Genomic DNA, 25,472 nt, shown 5'->3' on the forward strand with positions numbered 1-25,472 from the left:
GCTAGGCCACTTTTTGGAAAACCTTCCCTTCTACAGGAAAGATGTTATTAAATTTGAAAAAGGCTGTAGAAACGATGTACATGGACATTGCCAAGGCTGGAGAGTTTGAGCTACAGGGAGAAGCTGAATAGGCTGGGGCTGTTTTCCTTGGACCAGCAGAGGGGTGACTTCAGAGGGTCACCTTATAAAATCATCAAGGGCATGGATAGAGTGAATACCCATGGTCTTTTTCACAGGGTGGCAGTCCAAAACTAGAGGGCATAGGTTTAAGGTGAGAGGGGAAAGATTTAAAGGGGAAATAAGGGAGAACTTTTTCTACACAGAGAGAGTGGTGCGTGCATGAAATAAGCTGCCAGAGGAAGTGGTGGAGGCTGGTCCAATTACAACATTTAAAAGGCACCTAGATGGGTATGAATAGGAAGGGTTTAGAGGGACATGGGCTAAATGATGGCAACTGGGACAAGATTAGTTTAGGATATCTAGTTGGCATGAACGAGTTGAAATGAACGGTCGGTTTCCATGCTAGACAACCCTGTGAATCTGACTCTAAAAAAGGTAAGAGGGAGGCCGGAGTGGACTTTGGACTGCAGGAAAATGAGGTTGGAGTAGTTGTAACGGGAAACAAAGAAATAGCAGACAAACTGAATAGAGAGTTTGCATTAGTTTCCACGGTGGGAGACACTAATAGCATTCCAGAATGTCACCAGAGTCAGGGGCAGAGGTGAGGTCGTGACCATCACAAAAGAGGTGCTATGAAGCTGAAGCATCGGAGGGTAGTTAAATCAGACTGGCTAGACTGCACTCCAGAGGGCTGAAGGAGATAGCTGAGGAGATTGTGCAGACGTTGGTGGTGATCTTTCAGGAATCAATGGAGTAAGGGAGGGCCCGAGAGGACTGCAAAATAGCTAATGTAACACACCTGTTTAAGAAGGGAGGGAGGCAAAAGACAAGAAATTATAGGCTGATTATCCTGCCCTTGGTTGTTGGTAAGATTTTAGAGTCCATTATTAAAGACGATATTGCGGAGTACTTGGAAGTGCATGGTAAAATGGGGGCATCAGCATGGCTTCATCAGGAGGAGGGCTTGCCTGACAAATCTGTTCAAACTCTGAGGTAGTAAGCAAATTAATCAAAGAGAGCCAGTGGATCTGATCGTTTTGGATTGTCCAAACACAGGAGGCTGCCAAATAAGAGCAGAGCCCACAGTGTTAGGGGTATGTACTGACATGGATAGAGGACTGGCTGTCTGACAGAAGGCAGACAGGAATAAAAGGGGTCTTTTTTCAGGATGGCAGCTAGTGACTACTAGAGTTCTTCAGGGATCAGTGTTGGAACCACAAGTATTCACATTATACACTAACAATCTGGACCAAGCAACTGAAGGCATTGTTGCCATGTTTGCAGATGAACTCTTTGCCGCAGAGGGCTATGGAGGGCAAGTCACTGAGCGTATTTTTTTTTACACAGAAGAATAAGATTCTTGACTGATAAGATGATCAAGTGCTACAGGGAGAAGACAGGAGAATGGGGTTGAGAAACATCAACCATGGTTGAATGGCAGAGCAGACTCCATGGGTTGAACGGCCTAATTCTGCTCCTATATCTTATAGTCAAACAGAGATGCACGTCACAGCTGTAAACTAAACTGCTGTGCTCTTCCAGCACCACTAATCCAGAATCTGGTTTCCAGCATCTGCAGTCATTGTTTTTACCTAACTATGAAGACTGACAGTCGAAACTCTAATTTACTTCCATCACAAGACTGACCAGGAATCTCTCCTGCTCTTACCCCTATTTGTGTATATTGGAAAGATTTAAGTTGATGAATGTACCTGCTTCAGCCATCAAGTCCTGGACTGGAGCTTGACTGGACGTGTGGATCATTGGTGAGAATGGTATCCACTCTGACACAAGATTCTTTAACATATCCATCTAACCTTATTTGATATTTACTTTGTCACTTCATTTAATTAGAAACAACTAAATAAGTTAAATGACCTAGCTTGGGAATATAGATGTATCAGTTCCTGGAGATACAAGTAAAATAAATTAAAAATAGCATTCTAGTTTACAAAGCACTCAAAATTTCTTGATTGCTCTGTGTATCAGCAAGCACAATCTACTGGCTTAGTGAGCTAGGACTCTCATCCTCGGAGAAGTACCAAGACAGCTTCCATTTTCAGTTTATGGACGCTTAGCTGAAACTGTCCAGAGACAGTTAACTAGCTAGTTTACAGTTTCTTCTGGAATATTAAAATTCAAAATCAAATTCAAAATATTAATATAAATTGTAGCTTAAATGAACATATAGTAGGAAGCTTCCACTTGCACAAAATATTAAATTTTAGCACTTAGTTCCTTAAACACATTTTTGCTACCACATACCATAATTATATACAGAGCTTATACTGCACATTTAAGTTTAATACCAAAAGCTCTCACAAGTAGCAGCTGCTTAATACTCAGCACATCATCTGCAAATATTCAAGTTCACAGAATAGAAGTAATAAGGTTTCTATGATGCAGGTTTCCAATATTTAAAAGTAGGGGTCACTAGAAATGTACAGCATGGAAACAGACACATCGACCCATATCTCTCTCAACACTTCCTATTCACATACCTATTAGGACGCCTTTTAAATGCTGTAATTGTCCCAACTTCCACCACTTCCTCTGGCAGCTCATTCCATACACGCACCACTCTGAATTCATTATTAATTCTTCATTGACACCATTTAACATTAAAAATCACAACACTAGGTTGTGCTCCAACAGGTTTATTTGAAAGTACAAGCTTTGAGAACTGCTCCTTTGCCACTAGCTACCTGATGAAAGAGCAGCACTTCAAAAGCTTGTGCTTACAAATAACACCAGGTTATAGCCTAACGGGTGTATGTGATTTTTAATTTTGTCCACCCCAGTTCAACACTGGCAATTCCACATCCTGGCTACCACATACATCACTTCTTGGTTGAAATGCCATTCTGCTGAAATCCCGCTTTACCTTCACACTTCCACTTTCTACCCACAGGTTACTGGGCAACATTTAGTAGAATTGAGAGTGTGGTGCTGGAAAAGCACAGCAGGTCAAGCTGCATCTGAGAAGGAGAATCGATGTTTCAGGTATAAACCCTTCACCAGGAATTCTTCTACTCCTCGAATGTTGCCTGACCTGTTGTGCTTTTCCAGCAACACACTCTCTACTCTGATCTCCAGCATCTGCAGTCCTCACTCTTTCTTAATATTTAGCAGGAATCAGGGCTTAAAACTACATGACTTCCTAGTCTTCAATTTAATCTGCTGCCTCAATCATTAACAAGGTATTCATTAAGGAGAGTCAAAAGTATCAGGCTTCTTCAAATGATTAAGTTGATAAAATATATATTGCTGATGCAAGTAAATTGGCATTTGGGTAGAGAGATATGAAAATGTTTTACTCACGAGGGAAGTTATACATGAAACAGGATTGGGCAGCTATCATCCATTCAGCTCTTGTTTCACAGAAGATGGCTATGTTGGCTTTTGGTCGTTGGCCCAACATAGCCAATCCACTACCAAAATGTGTAACACGACGATAGACCTCATCATAGGTGAGCCACTTGTAATTTCCAAGTATTAACTGGTATGGGCAAAAAGGAAAAAATAAATTAGTAGACCATTTTAAAGCAGCAATGCTGCAAATAGATAAAAGGATTTACAGATAAATTTACAGCTACATACTATTTAAAGCACAGAAATAGGCCATTCAGCTCATTGGTCTGTACTACCATTCATACCCCACAGAAGCCTCTTGCGGGCCATATTCATCTAACCCATCAATATGTTCTTCCAGTTCTTTGCGCCTCCCTGAAATGCATATCAATCATCTCACCTTACTCCTTGTAGTAGCGGGTTCCATATTCCAACTAATTCCTGGTTATAGAAGTTGATCCCAAATTGTCTATTGATTTGTTAGTGACCATCTTACATCTCTTGCCACCCAAAATGTGGGGACCTCTCTACCTCTTCCTGATCATACACTTTTTAACCATGTTGTCAAATCTTCTCTTTTCCAAATAAAATCCCCAGACGGCTCTTTTTTTTCTGTATCATAAAACCTTAATTCTGCTATCGTTCTTGAAAATTCATTTAATACTTTCTGCTGTACATGGAGACAACTAATCTCAGTACTCCAAGTTTGATCTAACCAGGGTTTTAAACAGGTTAAATGCAACTTCTCGGTTATTCAGTTCTATTCCTTGAAAAATGAACTGTTTTTTGTGATCTTAAGTGCAGTTCCATTTTTATTGGCTTCTGCATCTGCTCACTGCAGTCTTCTATATCTTCAACTCATTTAAGCATTTATTTTCTGATTCTTCCTATCAAACTTTATCGCCCAACACACAGCAATATTTCTGTTCTTCATTAATTACATGCCCATTCTGTGACATTATTAGTGCCTTCCTGTATTTTGTCATCTTTCCCTGCATTAAATTCAATCTCCAGTGCACACACAATTTGGTATGTTTCCAATTCCAGAGTCCCTTTTGCTTTATTGAGTGTAGCTGAACAAAATGATCTTGAAGTGCAGGTTCAAACTTCCTTGAAAGTGGAGTTGCCAGTAGATACAATAGTGAGGGTGGCATTTGGTATGCTTGCCTTTATTGATCAGTGCATTGAATATAGTAGTTTGGAGGTCAAGTTGCAGCTGGACAGGGCATTGGTTCGCATACTATTTGAATATTACATGCAATTCTGGTCTCCCTCCTACAAGATGGACGTTGTGAAACTTGCGAGGGTTCAGAAAAGATTTACAAGGATGTTGCAAAGGCTGGAGGCTTGAGTTATAGGGAAAGACTGAATAGGCTGGGGCTGTTTTCTCTGGAGCGTCAGGTTTAGAAAATCATCAGTAGCACGGATAGGGTAAATAAAGAAGGTCTTTTCGCAAGGTAGGGGAGTCCGAAGTTAGAAATCATAAGTTTAAGGTGAGAGCAAACATTTAAAAGTGATCAAAGGGACAACTTTTTTCACGCAGAGGGTGGTGTATCTATGGAATGAGCTGCCAGAGGAACTGGTGGAGGCTGGTACAATTATAGCATTTAAAAGGCATCTGGATGGGTTTATGAATAGAAAGGGTTTAGAGGGATATGGACCAAATGCTGGCAAATAAGACTAGATTAATTGAGGATATCTGGTCACCATGGATGAGTTGGGCAGAAGGGTGTGTTTCCATGCTCTACATTTCAATGACTGTTTAAATGGTCTACAACAATGGCCTCAATATCTATCCTTATTGAAACACCACTTATAACATTTTGGTTGTCTGATTAACTAACATTAACCTTGTCATGTTTTGTAACCAGATTGCATTCCAGTCTGCTACTTGCTCCCTGACACCAGAGCTGAATGAGCTGCATCCAAGGATACTGAGGGAATTAAATGTGGAAAATGCAGATACACTGGTCATCATTTTCTAATCTTTCTTAAATACTGGAAACGATTTGAAGGATTAGTGAATTGCAAGTTTAATAATCTTACTCAAAAAAAAAGTGTTGGAACAAACCAAGTAACTTTAGGGCAGTCATTTTAATTTTGATAGTGGGAAAACTTTTTTTAAAAAAACAAGTGGGACAAAATTAATAGCCACTTGGACTAATGTTGACTAACTGAAGGAAAACCAGCATGTGATTTGTTTGAGAATTGTGCTCAATGATTTTGAGATTTTCATCAAAGTAATACAGTAACTGATGTTAGGGCATTTGACTTCTAAAATACATTTGAAAAAAATTCAACATGACAGGATTGTCAGCGAAGTTCAAGCCCATGAAATCAGAAGTTATACTCACAGGAAGGAAACAATTTGAATGAATGACAAAAAAAAAACGTATGGTGAATAGCTGTTTCTCCTGGTTTGAGTGTATTGTAGGATTTCTGGCCAATCTTTCTACATTAATGGCTTAGAGTTAGCTGTGCAGGGCATAATTTTGAAATTTGCATATGGTACAAAATGTGAAAATATTGTGAACAATGAGAGTAGAAAAAAAATTTAAAAGAACATGGGCTGATAGAGGCAAAGAATATTATCACGGATTTAAGATAGACTGTGTCAGACTAACTTTTTTTTTGCTAATAACAAGGACAACTGATTAAGATGGTGCAACCGATGTTCTCCATATGAATGTTAGCAAGGGATTTTTAGAGATGTAGAAAAATGAGAGACCTTGAAGTGCTATGTCCACAAAACACAAAGTAACTGGACATTTCAATAATATGGTTAAGGTGACAAATGGAAAGCTTTCCTTTATTGGCCAAGACACAGGATAAAAGAGCAAGGAGGTTAAGCTGGATCTTCTTAAGTAACTGTTTACACCTCAACTCAAGCAACATATTCAGTTCTGGTCACCTCATTACAGAAAAGTTTAATTGCCTAGACAAGTTAGATTCGCAAGAATGTTGCTAAGACTAAAAAATTGCAGCTCACAAATAGAGATGTTGGGAAGGACCCATTTCCCTTATGTGGGAGCAGGGGCAAAGAGACATTGACTTAAAGTGGTAGAAAGATTAGAGGGGAACAGAGGGACGTTCTATTTTCTGCACACAGATGATGGCTGTAGTGTATGGAACGCATGACCTTGCACGGTAGCAGAGACAGAAACCTTCAATTCATTAGAATGAACCTTCAGATATGCAGCTGAAGCCCTGCAATCTCCTAAGGTTATGGACCAGGTGATGGAAGATGGAATGAGGCTGTATAGCAGGTTTCTCAGATGGTGCAGGAACAATGGGCACTGGCTTCCTGTGCTTTTTTTTTGACATTTCAAACACCCTGAGTATTTAGTAAAGAAGGAAAATACAATGTTATGGAGTCAGAGTGGTGGGGTAACAGTACACCAATTATTCCTGAGGGGAGTCAGTGTGCACATAATAAATGAATGGCTTTCTCCTTTGCTGAAATGATTCTATGATTTCCATGCATTCACCCAGTAATGCTCAACAACAGGAACTGGTCCAAAATTAGTGTGCTCACATCAAATGGAATATCAACACTGCCCTCCAGTGTTGAAAAAGTTTAAATGTTTTACAACCAAAGAATTCCACTTCATATCTTTAAAAATGTACTGTAAAAGTTTCGTCCTTCAGTCTGTTTTTAGTTTTCCTTGTTGCTTCAATCACTAATTATAAGAGTCAAGACTCATTCAATATGCAAACACAAGGCTATTTTACCAGAATTGCAGAACGTTGTTTTCATGCGACAACATATCAAGGTAGGCAAGCAGGAGGCTGGGAGAACACTGCATCAGGAGGTGAAGAAGTCAACGTTTTGGGTGTTACCCTTCTTCAGGACTGGCAGTGGGTGAAAGGGAAGCTGCAGATAAAGGGAGTGGTGGGGCAGGGTGGTGAGGTGGGGACAGCTGGAGGTCAATGGGAGAGATGAATCCAGTAGGTGGCTGAGAGGAATGGAAGGGAGAGGGAAAGGCTGGGAAGGGAGTTAGGGGAAGGAAAGGGAGGTTATGAGGGATTGGAGAACTCAATCGTGAGTCCTCTGGGCTGTAGGCTGCCTAAGTAGATGATGTGCTGTTCCTCCAATTTGCAGTTTGCAAGGATGGCCACGTCAGAAAGGGAGTGGGAAGGGAAATCAAAATGGGTGGTGACTGGGAGGTCCGGTCAACCCCTGCTGGCCCAGTCAAGATGCTCAGTGACACGTTCTTTTAGTTTACGTTTGGTCTCCCCAATGTAGCGACGACAAGATTAGGAACACCAGATACTGTAAACTAGGTTGCAGGAGAGGTAGGGGAATCTCTGTCTTACCTGGAAAGACTGGTTGGGGCCATGGATGGAGGTGAGGGGGGTGGCGTGGTGGGGGGAGCGTGAGGGAGTGGGAGAAGAGTGGTGCAAACCAGGGACTGTCGAAGGGAGGGATGGGGAGGGCAAGATGTTCTTGCTGGTGGGATCTAGTTGGGGTTGGGAGAAGTGTTTAAGGATGATGCATTGGATGAGGAGACTGGGTGTGGTAAGTGAGGACAAGGAGAACTCGGTCTTTATTGTGTTTGGGGTGTGTGGGGTTTAGAGCAGTAGAATGTGGAATAAAGGTGGAGCAGTGGAGGGGTGTCTGGACAGAGGGGGAAAGCATGTTGTTCGAAATAGGTGAACATCTGGGATGTGTGCGCATCTCCTTCCCCTTTCTTGACTTTTCAGTTTCCATCTCTGGCCACAGTCTCCAGACATCTGGGATGCTTGGGAGTGGAATGTTTCCTAATCTGAGCAGATGCAGCAGAGGCGGAGGAGTTGGGTGAACGGGATCGAGTTCTTGCAGGATTCTGGGTGGGAGGAGGTGTAGTACAGGTAGTTGAGAGACTTTGGTTTTATAGTAAACGTCCATCTGGAGAACGGCACTCCAATTTCAAATTAACCTCCCTTCCCATTTCCCGACTCCCTTCCCAGCTCTCCCCCTGCTCTCAGCCATCTACCCAATTCATCCCTCCCATCGACCAACCAGGTTGTACCCTCTACCTGTCTCCACCTCACCACCCTGCCCTCTCCCCAACCCCTTTATCTGCAGCTCCCTTTACACCCCCCAGAGTCCTGAAGAAGAGCTACACCCAAAACAGACTTTGCCACCTTCTGATGTTAACATATGTCAAGACAACCAAACAATTTCTAAGCTAAATTCTTTTTGCAGATTGTTATAGACTAAGCCAGACCACTCAAAACATTAAGCAGGCAGCTCAGAGCATAACTTTGCAATTTGTTTCGCTAAGTGTACTGTGAAAATTACCCAGATTGAGTTAGCTGGTTGACTACTAAGTTCACAAAATTATTCTGTTCTTTGTGTTTCATTCTGTAAAGAACCTCTACAGAACTCAGCCAATCCAACTAGACTTAATTATGTTTATCCAAATATGCACAACAGTTCCAATAAGCAAACTCCCTTTAAAACCCAGTAGAAATCAAACACATGCTTATAGGTAGAAGTTGAAGGGCAGAAAAGAGAGTTTCCACATAGCTACATTGAACTCCTCACCAGTTCAAGACTGAACTAAACTGCTCAGCTCAGCTCCCAAGAGTGCTGACCACTCCACTTTTTTTAATACAGGTCACTTCTAAAACATGACCACTTTGGCCTAAAGTCTCATCTGTTTACATATTAACAAAAGGCCTCTCAAAACCCTTTGCATCTCTGTACAAACCAGACTGATTGGAGCCCGACCTGGTTTATGCCCCCTCTGAAAAAAAAATCAAGAGCATAGTATCCCTGAGCCAAGGAACAGCTTTTAGGGAAAAAAAAGGACTAACTTTGTGACAAGATGGTTTCCTATTCAGTTGTACATTAGTGACATTCTATAGAATTTCTTTCAATATCTTCAGAAATAGGTGTTGCAGCTTTAAGGTACATTTTAAAGATAAAAACATATGCCAAGCGTTTACGTTCCTCAAGATTCAGAGACTCTTCTGAAGTAATTAACATATTTCAACTCTTAACACAAGATGATAAAAGATTCAGGATGCATAATACTTTATGCTATTATATACACATTTTTGGTAGCATCACTTCAGGATAGCTTTGGTGGACATATTTTTAAAAAGATGGACATACAGTACAATCTATGTTATCCTCTGCGCATGGGAAATAGCTGACATAAATTGACAGTTAACACAGTTACATTTACTGATGGAATATAAAGCCACATTTGTGGGATGAACATCTGAAGAATAAGGTATAAAATAATGGGCAGGTACTCATGAAATAAAGAACAGGACTCTTTACTTGGAAAACAAATTTAAAATTTAAAATAATATATTGGGCAGGCAATCGAAGAGCTAATCCTCAGCATCTTTTGTAATTTTCCATGAAGACATAGATTGTATAGGAGATTTTTTTAGTTCACAGTTTCCATAATTTCAGATAATAGTTAGCAGTGTTTATATTAAATCCTTTACAAAAACCTCAAGCATAACATGGTAATAATTTTCTCCAAATCCATCTTAATGTTACACTTTAAACTGATGATTTCCAAGCACACACACGCCATATTTAATGATGCATCTTTTATGCTAGAAACAGATTGAAAGCTTTGAGATAGTCTTTGGAGATTGATTAATTTACTCATGAAATTTCTAAAATAAGAAATGTTTGTAATGGATAACACCCTGGTCCAAAGACGGAATTCATAAGGTTACTTTGAGAGACAGAAAATGGTAAAAATGTTTATGTTCATAGGGATGAGCTCAATAATTGCCTAACAATAGACTTGGTATAAGGAGATAGTGACAAAGTGGTAATGCCATTGAGCTGGTAATCTAGAACTCCAGACCTTTAGGGACATGGGTTTGAATTCCACCATAGCAAAGAGTGAAATTCAAATGTGATAAAAATCTGGTCAGAAAATGAAACCATGACAAATGTCATAAATAAACCAGCTGTTCCATTCAAATTCTTTCAAGGAAGAAAAGGAGCTATCCTTCTCTGCTTTTGCCTAAACATCACTCCACACCCATAGCAATATTGTTGACTCTTACCTTTACTCTAGTCAATTAGAAATTCTGGCCTAGCCATCAATGTGCACATACCATGAACAAAGATTTTTTAAAAATCTTCAGGTTGCCTAATTTAAAACAAAAGGTTTTTTCACTACAGGTGCAAAAGCATGAAGAAACCATATCTGAAAAAAGTGTTCCAGTGTCCATCCATTTTTCTGGACATTGTAAATTACAGATAACAGTGCAATATATTGAAAATGACCAAGAACACAAACTTTCCAACCACAAGCTTTAATTTACACTAGCCTGCATCATATGCACATGCAAGCTCTGTAATTCTATCTTTATTCTGTTTAAAACCAGCAGACATGATTCACACTGTCAGGGTTGAATTAAGCAAACATTGGCAACACAAGCCAATTTAGTCTGAATTCTAAACTTTGATCAAGGGATAGGCTAGGTTTAGAAATTTGGTTTAAAAAAGAATATTTTTATGTAGTTTTATGGCAAGCCCATTTTGGTTCATAGGCACATTGAGTCTTTGAATGCCATGATAAAGTTTAAAAACACAAAAAACATCCATCACAAGGCACAAGATCCAGTCAAACCCATTTCCACATGAAATGTTTAAATGTTTTCTGTACTTTTAATAAGCACTGGGCCAGAGATAGGGAGACCCAGTGAACATTTCAACGAACATTTCAATGAAATACTATCCAGTTCTAACCTAGCTTGCATTCAGAGTATAGCATCCTTCAATAGCTTTTTGGATTAATTCCTAGTAAGAAACTTTAACTTTTCTTTTAGTGGATGAACCACTATTTTCTTTAAACTACAGATTCTAATTTGGCCCTTATCAATACTTTCATAGATGTCAGTTTCCTCTTTAGTGTCAACAACTCTTTTGCACTTCTTGATAGAAAGTTTCATAAAGTGAAATAACTTTAAGTGTGAAGATTTCAAACTCAAACTGCTTTAAGTACATTAATAAAAAACTGCACCACAATTTTATAAACCCTTAAAGCAAGGCATGAACATGTAATCTCAGCTGACACTTCCAAGCAGTAAGGAGTAATTGCTACACTTTCTTCTGGAGGAGGCATCACTAATGTTTTAGCCCATTCTGTTGGATTAAGTTGACACACAGGACTCCATGAAACCATTCAAAAGTTATAGATTCCTCAAAAGGTCTCCGAGAGAGAAACTGGTCAGTCATCTCTTGCTACATTATTGTTTTGAGGAAATTGTCCTGTGCAGTGCAAAACAAAACAAAAATGGCTGCTATATTAGCCAAACAGCGACTGCACTTGAAAACAAACTAATTGGTGGTGAAGCATTTCAGGATCTTCTAATCATGTAATTAATGGATCACGACCAGAGACTGACGACAGATATACTAAAAAACAGCAAAAATTGAAGTTTGAGAATTAAACATCTGCTGTGGTAGCTTAAGTTGATGATTAAGAATTCCTCTTAAATCACTGGATTAGTCAACAGGCTTTAAAAACACCTTGTTTCGCTTTCTATATGGAGTCAAATTGATGACTTAGGGCCCACACTCTAGTCAAACGGTAGTCAAATAAACAGAATTAAAACCAAGAAAGAGCAGTCTATCACCACAACCTTTAGAATTGCGCTACAGTTGGTTTAAAAAGAAACCAGAACTTTTCATACTGGGTATAAACCTGAATTTTACTGTTGTACGATATGTTAATCTGTGACACGGTACAGTGCAAATTCAAATTATTATGCAAAATATTCCTATTAAGTGGGCTGAGCATTGTATAGAATAAATTGTATGCCAGGAAAATTTGCAAAACATGATTAATACTGAAACTAAAATATAAAAAAATGTTATTGCTCAGAATATCATATGGTCAGAGGTGGTGATGTGTACCAATGATTGAAATGTTCAGCACCATTTGTGATTACTTAGATACTAGAGCTGTCCATGTTCAAATTCAGCCAGACCTGGGTAATGTCCAGCTTGGGCTAACAAATGACATAATATTGAAGCCATTCAAATGCCAGGCAATGACCATCTCTAAAAAGAGAGAATCTAGAGGAAGGATAGAAAGTGGGGGGGGGGGGGGGGGGGGCGCAAGATAGGAGGGAGAATGACGCTTTTGGTAAGGAATAGTATTACTGCTGTACTAAGGGAGGATATTCCTGGAAATACATGGTGGAACGGAGAAATAAGAAAGGAATGATCACCTTATTGGGATTGTCTTATAAACACCCCCCCTAATTGTCAACAGGAAATTGAGAAACAAATTTACAAGGAGACTTTGTATATATGTAAGAATAATAGGGTGGTTATAGTGGGGGATTTTAACTTTTGAACATAGACTAGGGACTGCCATAGTATTCAGGGCTTGGTTGGGGAGGAATCTGTTAAGCATGTACAAGAAAATTTTCTGATTCAGTATGTGGATGTACCTACTAGAGAAGGTACAAAACATGACCGTCTCTTGGAAAATAAGGCAGGGCAGGCGACTGAGCTGTCAGTGGGGGAGAAGTTTAGGGCTAGTAACCATACTTTTACTCGTTTAAACGAGTGATGTAAAGGATAGACCAGATCTAAAAGTTGAAGTTCTAAATTGGAGGAAGGCTAATTTTGAAAAGTATAAGGAAAGAACTTTCAAAAGCTGATTGGAGGCAAATGTTCGCAGGTAAAGTGCTGGCTGAAAAACAGGAAGTCTTCAAAAAATGAGATAATGAGAGTCTAGAGGCTAACATATTCGTGTTAGGATGAAAGGAAAAGCTGGTAGGTGTAGGGAATGGTGAATAGAAATTGAGGGTTTGGACAAGAACAAGGAGGAAGCATAGGTCAGGTATAGACAAGATAAATTGAATGAATCCTTAAGAGTATAAAGGCAGTAGGAACTCTATACTTTAGAGGGAAATCAGGAGGGCAAAAAAGGGACATGAGATAGCTTTGGCAAATAGAGTTAAGGAGAATCCAAAGAGTTTTTACAAATACATTAAGGACAAAAGGGTAACTAGAGAGAATAGGGCCTCTCAGGCAGCCTATGTGTGGAACTGCAGGAGATAGGGCAGGTACTAAATGAGCATTTTGCATCAGAGTTTACTGTGGAGAAGGATATGGGAGAAATAGAATATGGGGAAATAGATGGTGACATCTTGAAAAATGTCCATATTACAGAGCTACTGGATGACTTGAAACTCAAAAGTGGACAACTCCCCAGGACCTGATCAGGTGTAGTGGAGAGTATGGTGCTGGAAAACCACAGTATGTCAGGCAGCATCCTACTCCTCAGATGCTGCCTGACCTGTTGTGCTTTCCCAGCACCACATTATTCTGATCTCCAGCATCTGCAGTCCTCACTTTCTCCTGATCAGGTGTACTCTAGAACTCAGAGAAGTTAGGGAAGTGATTACTGAGCCTCTTGCAGAGATACTTATATCATTGATAGTCAAAGGTGAGGTGCCAGAAGACTGGATAGCTAACATGATGCCACTATTTAAGGAGGGTGGTAAGGACAAGCCAGGGACAGGATGTACATGTATTTGGAAAGGCAAGGACTAATTAGGGGTAGTCATCATCGCTTTGTGTATGTATGCGGGGGAGAGGTGTCAAGTCTTTCAAACTTGATCGAGTTTTCTGAAGAAGTAACTAAAAGGATTGAGGAGGGTAGAGCTGTAGACATGATCTATATGGACTTTAGTAAACCATTCAACAAGATTACTCATGGGACAAGATTCCTCAAGGTTAGATCTCATTGAATACAGGAAGAACTAGCCATTGCAATACAGAACTGGTTTGAAGGTAGCAGGCAGAGGGTGGTGGTGTAGAGTTGCTTTTCAGACTGGATGCCTGACCAGTGGAGTGCCACAAGGATCAGTGTTGGGTCCTCTACTTTTCGTCATTTTATAAAATTGATTTGGATGTGAGCATAAGAGGTATAGCTAGTAAGTTTGCAGATGACACCAAAATTGGAGGTGTAATGGACAGTGAAGAAGGTTAACTCTGATTACAATAGGATCTTGATCAGATGGGCCAATAGATTGAGTAGCAGCAGATGGAGTTTAATTTAGATAAATATGAGGTGTTGTATTTTGGGGAAGCAAATCAGAACAGGACTTGTACACTTAATGATAAGGTCCTAGGGAGTGTTGCTGAAGAGAGAGACTTTGGAGTGCAGGTTTGCAGTTCCTTGAAAGTAGAGTCGCAGGCAGACAGGATAGCGAAGGTGGCATTTGGTATGCTCTCCTTTATTGGTCAGAGCATTGTGTACAGGAGTTGGGAGATCATGTTGCAGCTGTACAGGACATTGGTTAGGTGCAATTCTGGTCTCCTTCCTTTCAGAAGGATGTTGTGAAACCTGAAAGGTTTCAGAAAAGATTTACAAAGATATTGCCAGGGTTAGACGACTTGAGCTATAAGGACAGGCTGAATAGACTGGGACTATTTTCCCTGGAGTGTCAGACGCTGAGGGGTGACCTTATTGATGTTTATATAATCATCAAGGCCATGGATAGAATAAACAGACATGGTCTTTTCCCTGGGGTGGGGGTGTCCAGAACTAGAGGGCACAGGTTAAAGGCGAGAAGGGAAATTTATAAAAAAGGGACCTAAGGGCCAACGTTTTCACACAGAGTTGGTGCATGTATGGAATGAACTGCCAGAGGAAGTGGTGCAGACTGGTACAATTGCTACATTTAAAAAAGGATCTGGATGGGTAGATGAATAGTAAAAGGTTTAGAGGGATATGGGCCAAGTGCTGGCAAATGTGAAGTGTTGCATTTTGGGGAAGCAAATCAGAGCAGGACATCTGAGCGGCATGGACAAATTGGACTGAAGGGTCTGTTTCCATTCTGTATACCAGAATTGCACCTAATCAAAGTCCTGTACAGCTGCAACATGACCTCCCAACTCCTGTGCTCAATGCTCTGACCAATAAAGGAGAGCATACCAAATGCCGCCTTTACTATCCTGTCTGCCTGCGACTCTACTTTCAAGGAACTGCAAACCTGCACTCCAAAGTCTCTCTCTTCAGCAACACTCCCTAGGACCTTATCATTAGGTGTACAAGTCCTGCTCTGATTTGCTTCCCCAAAATACAACACCTCATATTTATCTAAATTAAACTCCATCTGCTACTCCTCAACCTATTGGCCCATCTGATCAAGATCCTATTGTAATCAGAGTTAACCTTCTTCACTGTCCATTACACCTCCAATCTTGGTGTAATCTGTTTCCATTCTGTATATCTCTATGACTCTATAAATACCGTCCCTTTACATTCAAAGGTGTCGCCATCACTGAATCCCTCACTAACAACATCCTTCTGGTTACCATTGACCAGAAACTCAACTGGACTCACCATAAAAATACAATGGCTACAAGCATATATCGGAGGCTAGGAGTATTGCAGTGAGTAACTCACTGTCTGACTCTACAAAGCCTGTTCATCATCTACAAGGAACATGATGGAATACTTCCCACTTGCCTGGATGGGTGCAGCTCCAACAACCCTCACGAAGTTTGCAAGCATCCAGGACAAAACAGCCCACTTGATTGGTAGATGAAGTGAGTGGATGTGGCGTCACTGACAATCAGGTAGCAGCAGGGTGTACCAATTTACAAGATTCATTACAAAAATACTTCAAAAATCTTTGGCACAGCACGTTCCATGTGTACAAACACTACCAGGTAGAAAGACAAGGGCAGCCTGTGCATAGTTGCAAACTAGCAAGCCCTCCCATTCTAGTCACTCACCACACTGACTTGAAACAACAATGAATATAGAACACAAATGTCAGTCATCCAAGCCCATTACAGCGTTTATGCACGTCTTCTCTCATCTAGCTACTTGACATAAACCTCTGCTCCCTTCATAGTCATTCACTTGTCTAGCCTTCCCTTAAATACATTTATATTAGACAAAATGTCCCACATTCTCACAAATCTCTCTGTAAATATGTTCTTTCTGAATTACCTATTGAGTTCTTGGTGACTAATATTGACTCCAGTTTTGCTCTTTCCCACAAATGAAAATACTATCATGCTCTGCCTTCTCTAAAAATCTTCCATAGTTTTCAAAAAAAACTCTTTCAGGCTGTCTCTTGAAAAGAGATAAAGAAAAAATAAGCCTATGTTGGTCATGTTATCCTCAAACCTTTTAAAAACACTGTCTCCTCTGTACCTTATTTTTAATACAATAACCAGAAATTAATCCAGATATGTTGACCAAGGATTGAACTAATACAGAATAATTTGCCTTTCAATTCCATCCCTCTAGACATAACCTCTAACAAAAGGGTAAATAAGACTATGAAAAAGTAAACATGCATTTTCACTTTTAATGACTCATGCATTAGAACTTAGAGCTCCCTTTGATCCACCACCTAGCTTTCATTCCCATTTTCTATGTAATATTAGATTGGCAAAAAAAATTATTTCACAATTACATACATTAGCTCTATTTGGCCAATTACACACCCATCCTGAAAGTTAACAACTTAGAATTTGTTGCAGTCCTCCTCAGTATTGACAATCCTTCCTTTCCACCCTCCCCTCCATAAAAGTTTGGCATCAGCTGTAAATTTAGAAATGTCATTTATGTCCGACTTGAAAACTTAATACAACTTGTGACAGTAGTACCTGCTCTGATCCTGACAGAATAATCTACAAGGCAGAAAGTGGATCAATTAGCTTTTACTTCCAACTCTCTGCCTTCTGACTTGAAGCCAGAAAAAAATGTTTAATACTTGGTTAATTATACAATTAAAACCATTGGATTCTATTGATTTTTTTTTTAAATCACTTCATTTCTTCATTAATCTTACCCAAATCCTTTACACTCAAAAAGGACAGAAAACAATTCTAGGAGATACTACCTTAAAGGAATCCGTATAACTATATATAAACTTAGTAATTGCATGAAATATCAATGTACAATATCAGAAAATAGACAGCAGAAGTTTATGTCGTCAGACCTTTGCATAACAAACTCCCAGTCAGTTGAGCAGTGGAGGAGAAAGGGAAAGAGAAGAAAGTGGAGGAAGAAAGCTAGCAAAAATCTGACGGCAAGCCATCTGATATCACAGCACATTGCAGATTAAAAGAAAAGTACATGTCACAATAAAGGTCAATATCCCTTACTATTTATCAGGGAGAAGAAGAAATTAACAAAAGATTAGGAATATGGTACTGGTTTCAAAATGTACAATTTCAACATTTATAGTTCAGTGAACATTGCAACAATGCCATTATTGTTCTAAATGCAATTACGAAGACTGCTTTATCCTAAGCTCAGCCAGCACTGCAGTGCAATGCGGGATTTGCTGTCTTTAACCCATAACTTAAAAATCACATACAAACTCTTTTAAGTGTAAATCTAAGCCTGGAGTATAGTCACATTTATCAGATTAGTTCTCAATTCTTGACTAAAACATTGTTCACATGTTTGGAAACCTAAGAAGTTACATTACCCAAAAGGGATTATTAAAAACATTCAATTTGTTTTAAACTAGGTTGTTCCAAGTCCAGTGGAAATTAATTAGAAAATGACTGATCCAAGACACAGCATGTTATGTAATTTGCATTATAGGAAAGTGAGCGCTTCAAATTATTGCAATACTCAATTTTAAAACACACATAAATAATGTAAATCTTGTAAATTTTACTGCACTCTACTAAGGGTGATAGAACGGGCAGGCAGGTACATTGCTGATAGCTACCTTTCAATAAAGCCCCTCAATCTTCCATTACATACTGTGCTGGGTCCTCTACTTTTTGTTATTTACATAAATGATTTGGATGCGAGCATAAGGAGGTACAGTTAATAAGTTTGCAGACAACACCAAAATTGGAGGTGTAGTGGACAGCAAAGAGGGATACCTCAGACTACAACAGGATCTTGACCAGATGGGCCAATGGGCTGAAAAGTGGCAGTTGAAGTTTAATTCAGATAAATGCAAGGTGCTGCATTTTGGGAAAGCAAATCTTAGCAGGGCTTATACACTTAATGGTAAGGTCTTAAGGAGTGTTGCTGAACAAAGACCTTGGAGTGCAGGTTCATAGCTCCTTGAAAGTGGAGTCACAGGTAGATAGGATAGTGAAGGCGTTTGGTATGCTTTCTTTTATTGGTCAGAGCATTGAGTACAGGTGTTGGGAGGTCATGTTGCAGCTGTACAGAACATTGGTTAGCCACTGTTGGAATATTGCATGCAATTCTGGTCTCCTTCCTATCAGAAAGATGTTGTGAAACTTGAAAGGGTTCAGAAAAGATTTACAAGGATGTTGCCAGGATTGGAGGATTTGAGCTATAGGGAAAGACTGAACAGGCTGGGGCTGTTTTCCCTGGAGCGTCGGAGGCTGAGGGGTGACCTTATAGAGGTTTACAAAATTATGAGGGGCATGGATAGGGTAAGTGTTTTCCCTGGGGTCGGGGAGTCTAGAACTAGAGGGCATAGGTTTAGGGTGAGAGGGAAATTTATAAAAGAGACCTAAGGGGCAACTTTTTCACAGAGAGGGTGGGACGGGTATGGAATGAGCTGCCAGAGGAAGTGGTGGAGGCAAGTACAATTGCAACATTTAAGAGGCATTTGGATGGGTATATGAATAAGAAGGGTTTGGAGGAATATGGGCCGGGGGCTGGCAGGTGGGACTAAATTGGGTTGGGATATCTGGTCGGCATGGACAGGTTGGAGCAAAGAGTCTGTCTCCATGCTGTACATCTCTATGACTCTATAAATTTATGGTAAACAAGAAAAAAATTTATGCAATGGCTTGTCTGATAATTCAGGGACAGAAAGGAGAAATGATCTACTTCGTTTTTCTCCCACACAGATATACAGCCTTGCCTTACCTTACCATATGCCTCCTTTGTAATGATGTGAGGCTCTCTCAGAACAGCAAAACTTGAACACAATTCCTGTATATCTAGTCATTTAGAGTAGGAATGCAAAGCATCAACCAGTGTATGTTTTACATTTTATTACTGATGAGGACACTTGATTTCCTGTTCTGTAATTCCCTCTGCAGTGAGTGGTGATGCAAATCAATGGAGCTCACTACTCACCTTGGTAGAAAAGGTTCTTTAGTGATCCAGCAAACATTGTGGCATGCTTTTCCCCTTTTTCAACAGTTTAAATCTGGCACCAAGTCAAAGGCATAGCATGGTACACAGCAGCAGTAAGTGAGCAGGTAGCCAGCCAATTACACTGAGGTATTCAAACACAGCTAAATCAAGAAATTAAAAGCATTTGATATTCTTCACTTTTAGTTGTAATTCTCAGGAGGCAAAGTATGTATGATTGGATTTCGATAAACAACAAAATAAACATCTTTAGTATGAAATTTAATATTCTACAAATATAAAAAGAGCTTTTCAAAACCAGTGCATGTATTTATCAGTAATTATGAAGTTAACATTTCATTTCAATAAGATGCATCCCTGCCACCCTCTTTCTTCCTCCCCCGCTCCCCCCAAAAAGATAAGTGGCTACAGCTAAAATATGCAATGTAATCAGGAAACTTCTCAAATTCATGATATTTCCTACTGAGTGCAATGGATACAGGGTGGAAGCACATTTTCTGTCAAAAGACAGAATCACTGGCAATGGGTTTTCACATTATTCTCAATAACTGTGGAAGCAGATATCAGTTACATTGGAGTAATGACTGAACTACTGATAGCTTTGCTGTCGTTATTCTAGTGAATACTCAATCAGCTAAAGGAACAAAAAAATGTGCATTTTGTTGAAGTAAATTTGATGTAACACAATTAATAAATCGGGGACATGGTTTCTAAAGCTCAAACGTTTAAATGTGTGTTGGCTGTAACATTGCTAACACTAAGCACTATTCCTCTATCATGCAGGATTGCACAAGATCACAATCATCATGTTATAGAAGAACTACCTATATTTGGGATAGCTTTCACGAGGTTTATTAGTAAAGACATAACAGAACAGTGTTCAAATCTACACAATTACAATTAGTTCTACTAAAAAGACCAATACTTAGATTTTACAACATGCCTCAACAGTTTAACCCACCAGTGAAGCTGGTGCAGTATGACATTTTGCCTTTAGGCAGCAGGGCAGAAATGAAAATAACTTTAAAAATTAGTGAATCAACAATAAATATTGTATTTATTGACCAAAGGTTTTCATTTATGTTCCCTACAAAGTTTGTGAGAAGATTTGTTTGTGCTTGTTGTTGTGGTTCTGTTCACCGAGCTGAGAATTTGTGTTGCAGACGTTTCGTCCCCTGTCTAGGTGGCATCCTCAGTGCTTGGGAGCCTCCTGTGAAGCGCTTCTGTGATGTTTCCTCCGGAACGCATATGACAAGCAACATGAGTTCGACTGGGACAACACTACTATTACAGGACAAGCCAAACTGAGAACAGCCAGGGAATTCCTAGAGGCATGGCACTCATCCACAGATTCTATCAACAAACACATTGACCTGGACCCAATATACCGGCCACTGCAGCGGACAGCTGGAATTGACAACCGGAAGTGGCAGAGACAAACCACTATAAATGCTGGAGGAAACATCACAGAAGCGCTTCACAGGAGGCTCCCAGGCACTGAGGATGTCACCTAGACAGGGGACGAAACGTCTGCAACACAAATTCCCAGCTCGGTGAACAGAACCACAACATGTTCCCTACATTCAATATTGGTCGATCTTCTCTAAAATACCATGTGGAAAACTGATAAAGCAAGCCTGGTCCTATTATTAATAGATACTTGATCCCATAAGGCAACAGTGACCAAAAAACTAAGTCGTCTATAGTCTTAACTAAGTCCTGAGGGAAACTGTTCTGATGTAAACTTTAATTTCGGGGACTTTAATCAGGACGAAACATCTGATTAAATTAAGCAAATAAATCATGGAACACACATGTCATCCTATACTTGTATCTACACTGTGCTCAGTGTAGCTGAAATCACCACTTAACCTAATTTACAATACACCTAGAATATTCTAATATTTGGGGTGGAACTTACTTTCTCTGTTACTATGAGCTTGTCATCTTCCTGCGCTGTCTCATCTGAAGAATTCTATAATGTGAAGGGTCAGAAAACAGTGGTAAAAAGAAAGAAGTACCTGTCCTGTAGGACAGGAAGTTTTTAAAAACTTTCTTTAATAAATCTTATCTCATTTTTAAATAACTAACACATCTATAACTTTTATACATACACTTGAACTCACAACACTAAACTTGATTAATGGAACAGATGTTATCTCACTGGAGCATGGCAAACTGTACTACGTTGAAAAATAACATCAGAAACTAGAACTATATCTCTGTCTCAAAACCACTCCAATAAAATACCAATATTCAGGTACTTAGCAGCAAAGTACCATTGTATGGAAATGCATTTGGGGAAACAAAATTGAGAAACGTTTTGCCAAATTTGAATGAGTCTTTGAAGATAACTTTGCATAATATATATTCTTGGCTGCTGTTTCTTTGGGAGATCGTTTTAAATTATCTTTCAGTTAAGACTCTGTCCAGACTAATTTCATAAGATCAAATATTGATTGTGAGTGGTTAAAAATGTTAAACTGCTTTGGGTTTATCATATTTTGGAGCATCAGTGGAATCAGATAAATTGCTACAACGGGCTTTTGTGAACTCAACTCATTCTGCATGCAGCAGAGGTTAGAGGCATTATGAAGGTTAGAGACATTAAGAATTGCACCAACCACTTTTCTGCACCTGGTGGTCAATGATTACAATATAGTCTAAAATAAGTCAGTCAGCTGTTACCCTCATGCAGAGAGATTCTCTTTTCTGCAGTAAACTGAAGACAGAAATTTATAGCAAAACAAAAGGTAGTATACCTCAAAAGACTTCTTCTGTTATATTTTGTCAGTAACAGATTTTTTTTTTTAAGATTATCCCTTTGGCCAGAACTATTTATTGAATGATTCCACTTATCTGGAATGATTGGATGGTTTTTGGGAAATACGGCCAGCAATAGTTAGGGTTAATCATTTGAATAAAAATGCAAGTGAAAGGAGGATTTATTTGGTACAGTGATGAATTCAGCTTGTGCATCAACTTTTACTTACAAAAGTAAATTGGTTAGAATTTGTCAAATTCATCTAATGTGTACAATACTAAACTTTGCTATGATATAAAATCATATAGACATGGAAAGATAACCAAATACAGTGAAAAGTAGATATCTGCTGAAGCGTTACTTAATGTACTTATCAGAGATGACAATTTGATGCTTTTTTTGCAGTCACACAACACAGAGCTGTGAGAGAAGTTGCAGCAGTGGGCACACGATAAATATCATTCAAGACCATAATTGTCACTTTACTCAGTGAGAAACAATCAACCACTTTGCTGCTAGACATGAGTCACATTTCCATTAATCTGCAGCTGTACTTATTACAATATCGGATGCTGTTAATTTTCTAGTGACCTGGAAGCCTAAACTTATTCTACCTACAATAGTTGAAGGCAGCAGCTTACCATCACCCTCTCAAGGCATATAAGGGACGAGCAATAAACGCTGGCTCAGCCAGCAATGCCAATGTCCCACAGGTGAATGGAAAAAAAAAAGATCAGGTCACAGAGTCATGGAGTTGTACAGCATGAAAACAGATCTTTCAGTCCAACTTGTTCATGCTGACCAGATATCCTAAATTCAACTAGTCCCATTTGCCAACGTTTTGCCCATATCTCTCTAAACCCTTCCACTATTCATGGACACTTCCAGATGCCTTTTAAATGTTGTAATTGGACCAGCCTCCACCACTTCCTCTGGCAGCTCATTCCATACATGCACCATCTGCTGCATGTAATTGTTGCACCTTAGGTCCCTTTCAAATCTTTCCCTTCTCACCTTAAACCTCTAGTTTTGGACTCCCATACCCTTACCCATGCTCATGCCCCTCATGATCTTATAAAGCTCTATAAAAAAGGCCGCCCTCAGCCTGCAACACTCCAGGGAAAACAGCCCCAGTCTATTCAGCTGCTCCCCAGACCCTCCAACCCTGGCAACATCCTGTATGTTTTTTTCCAGAATCCTTTCAAGTTTCACAACACCCTTCCTATAGCAGGGAGACCATTTTGAACGCTGCATTCCAAAAGTGGCCTAACCAATGTCCTGAACAACCGTAACACGACCTCTCAACTCCTATACTGAGGAACCTTGATTATCCAAACATCACAGGTGGGAAGTATTTTGCTTGGATAATTGAATGTTTGGATAATCGAATGCAAGAATACACAGTTCAGCCAAGCATCAGTACCTTGCAATCTTGTCGGGATAATCCAAAATATGGATAATTGAATGCCTCTATAATGCACTGACCAATAAGGGCGAGCATACAAAATGCCTTCTTCACTATCCTGTCTGCCTGGGACTCCACTATCAAGGAACTATGAACCTGCACTCCAAGGTCTCTTCATTCAGCAACACCCCTCACGACTTTACCACTAAGTGCATGAACTCTGCCCTGATTTGCCTTTCTAAAATGCAGCACCTCACGCTTATTTAAATTAAACTCCATCTGCCACTCTTCAGCCAGTCAGCCCATCTGATCAACGTCCCATTGTACCGAGGTAACCTTTGCTATCCACTACACCTCCAAATTTACTAACTATACCTCCTGTGTCCACATCCAAATCATTGAAATCAACAACAAAAAGCAGTGACCCAGCACCAATCCCTGTGGCACACTGCTGGTCACAGACAAAAAATAATCACTATCTTATTGACATTTCTGTTTATATTCTTGCTCTAAATCCCTATGTGTTTAGATCTGTGATACTGCTCCTTTGAGGATTGAAATGTTCTACATCAGGAAGTAACAGTGCAGTAGGGTCCAAACTTTCCAGTTTCACCATAATAGATCTATTCAAATCAGCAACTAAAAGGATAAGATGCCTTCAGCATCCAAAGGAAAGCCTATAGGAGATGGCCAGCACTAAGAGTTCATTAATACAGGATATACGTGGCGTCAGAAATTGTAGGTGGCAGAGCATTCGCAAACCTCTGAGAAAAGCAATACATCAGAGGTTTGTCAACATTTTTCCCCTCCCGAGTTTGTCAACTTTGATGAAATAGGCAGTTTACATTAAAAAAAAGATTTGCTGGTTCTGAGATGAACTGGAACATGGTCATAAATGGAACCCTTTATGAACAGATCATTACCACCTTTTGAAGGTGCATTTAAAAGGCTTGCTATGTGTATTAGTTGGATCACAAGACCTTTTTGAAAATGGTCTCCTGGTTCAATTGTGAGTACACTGATCTTGACTGTCGATGATTTAAAATCTCAAACTATTTTAAAAATTTTGTGCATGTATTTTATTGCTATTGCATATCCTTTGCATCATGTGGTGAACTTGGTGATCCAGTCACCATGGGTTTGGGAAACATCAACATCTTGTTGCAACAACCTGCATCAATAAAAGAAACATGTTCAAAAAACAGAACAAATAGGACTATTTTTAGGTAATGCAAAACTAACACTGAGATCTTAGATTGCACACAGAGGTTTAACAAGTTACACAAGATAGACAATACAGATTAGAACTATACAGAGCCATTTATCAAAACTTAATTTGGGTTGAAACAGTTTCATGAATTAATACAGGAAAGTGATGAACAGCCACTAGAAGTTTAAATTGAGCACAATTGAAAGGCAGTTTCTGATTGAGAGTGAGGACTGATGAAGAGCTTATGCTCAAAACTTCGACCCTCCTGCTCCTTGGATGCTGCCTGAGCAGCTGTGCTTTTCCAGAGCCACACATCTTGACACTAAAGGTGTTTCTGATGTTAACTTCAAATTAAGCAACTTTGAAATGCTTAAAAAGTTAACTATGATTAAAGGCCTCCAAGGAGAAAACAATGCACCAATTCAAAAAGTGAAATAAAAAAACGTTTCTTTCACTGCAGTGAAAACGACCCTATTAGGCAGTGGACTCATTTTGCAGACGGCAAATCACACGAAGTAGCAAAATTATTCCTTTGAAACAAAATGTTATTGTATCCTGTTTTTAAAA

At 39.5% G+C, this 25,472-nt stretch overlaps 1 protein-coding gene across 3 annotated transcripts in view; it reads right to left on the reverse strand.

Annotated features, from left to right (window-relative positions):
- The window catches only part of acsl3a (acyl-CoA synthetase long chain family member 3a), a 127,729-nt gene that overhangs the window by 59,002 nt on the left and 43,255 nt on the right, over positions 1-25,472 (reverse strand). For 2 of the 3 annotated variants that reach the window (XM_072572775.1, XM_072572776.1), the window contains exons 3-4: positions 21,448-21,501; positions 3,442-3,619 (exon numbers count right to left, since the gene is read on the reverse strand). In XM_072572775.1, coding sequence (XP_072428876.1) covers positions 3,442-3,619; positions 21,448-21,501 — 232 coding nt within the window. The remainder of the gene's footprint in view (positions 1-3,441; positions 3,620-21,447; positions 21,502-25,472) is intronic. The other variant, XM_072572777.1, reaches the window with a different exon arrangement.

Source organism: Chiloscyllium punctatum, chromosome 6 (assembly GCF_047496795.1).
Source record: "Chiloscyllium punctatum isolate Juve2018m chromosome 6, sChiPun1.3, whole genome shotgun sequence".
Taxonomy (NCBI): domain Eukaryota; kingdom Metazoa; phylum Chordata; class Chondrichthyes; order Orectolobiformes; family Hemiscylliidae; genus Chiloscyllium; species Chiloscyllium punctatum.